The 1,210-nt window shown below is 36.9% G+C and overlaps 1 protein-coding gene across 1 annotated transcript; it reads left to right on the top strand.

Annotated features, from left to right (window-relative positions):
* Positions 1 to 939, top strand: OR8D4 (olfactory receptor family 8 subfamily D member 4). The gene has a single exon (XM_003129964.3). It carries the CDS (start codon positions 1 to 3, stop codon positions 937 to 939), a length of 939 nt encoding a protein of 312 aa, XP_003130012.1.
* The last annotated feature ends 271 nt before the right edge of the window (positions 940 to 1,210 follow it).

Raw genomic sequence — 1,210 nt, 5'->3', positions numbered from 1 at the left:
ATGGATATAAGAAATCAATCTGAAGTGACCAATTTTCTCCTTTCAGGATTAACTGACCAACCAGGGCTTCAGCTGCCTCTCTTCTGCCTCTTCCTGGGGATTTATATGGTCACTGTAGTTGGAAACCTCGGTATGATCTCCATAATTGCGTTGAGTTCTCAACTTCACACCCCCATGTACTATTTCCTCAGTAGTTTATCATTTTTAGATTTCTGCTATTCTTCCGTCATTACCCCCAAAATGCTGGCAGGATTTTTAGCAAGGGATAGAACAATCTCCTATTCTGGATGCATGACTCAGCTGTTTTTTTTCTGTATTTTTGTCATTTCTGAGTGCTACATGCTGGCAGCGATGGCCTATGACCGCTATGTGGCCATCTGCATCCCCCTGCTCTACAATGTCATCATGTCCCCCAGGGTCTGTTCTCTGCTGGTGGCTGCTGTCTTCTCAGTAGGCATCACTGATGCTCTGATTCATGGAGGTTGCATATTAAGGTTGACTTTCTGTGGCTCAAACATCATTGCACATTATTTCTGTGACATCATTCCTCTTATTAAACTCTCATGTTCCAGCACTTACATTGATGAGCTTTTGGTTTTTGCCATTGGAGGGTTTAACATGGTAGCTACCAGCTTAACAATCATCATTTCATATGCTTTTATCCTTTCCAGCATCCTCTGCATCCACTCAAAAGCTGGCCGGTCCAAAGCCTTCAGCACCTGTAGCTCCCATTTGACAGCTGTTCTTATATTTTATGGGTCTCTCATGTCCATGTATCTCAAACCTGCTTCTAGCAGTTCACTCACCCAAGAGAAAGTGTCCTCAGTATTTTACACCAACGTGATTCCCATGTTGAATCCCCTGATATATAGTTTGAGGAACAAGGAAGTAAAAAATGCATTGATGAAACTCTTAAGAAGAAAAATATCTTCAAAATGAATATGCTTTTGCTTAAGATTTATTTATGTATGTGTATATATTTGTGTTTATGCCCTGAGTTTTTAAAAATAATTTGAATTAAGGTAAAACTTTATATATATGTATAATTCCAAATATATATACATATATATCTTCAGAATACTAAATAAAATGTGAAACAAGTATGAAAGTAAGAAATAGCAAATATTTTAAACTTAATATCATTCCTTGTATTTAACTTTAATTTTTACTTTAATTTCTTGAATCTAAGCAAAAAGTCATTATATGGTAT

This window comes from Sus scrofa, chromosome 9 (genome assembly GCF_054392235.1).
Source record: "Sus scrofa isolate SSC_HxYL_T2T_F1_AM1 chromosome 9, Sscrofa_HxYL_maternal_Yorkshire_Landrace_v2.0, whole genome shotgun sequence".
In the NCBI taxonomy this organism is placed as follows: domain Eukaryota; kingdom Metazoa; phylum Chordata; class Mammalia; order Artiodactyla; family Suidae; genus Sus; species Sus scrofa.
The sequence above is the reverse complement of the archived record's forward strand: the minus strand, read 5'-3'. Positions and strand labels throughout refer to the sequence as shown.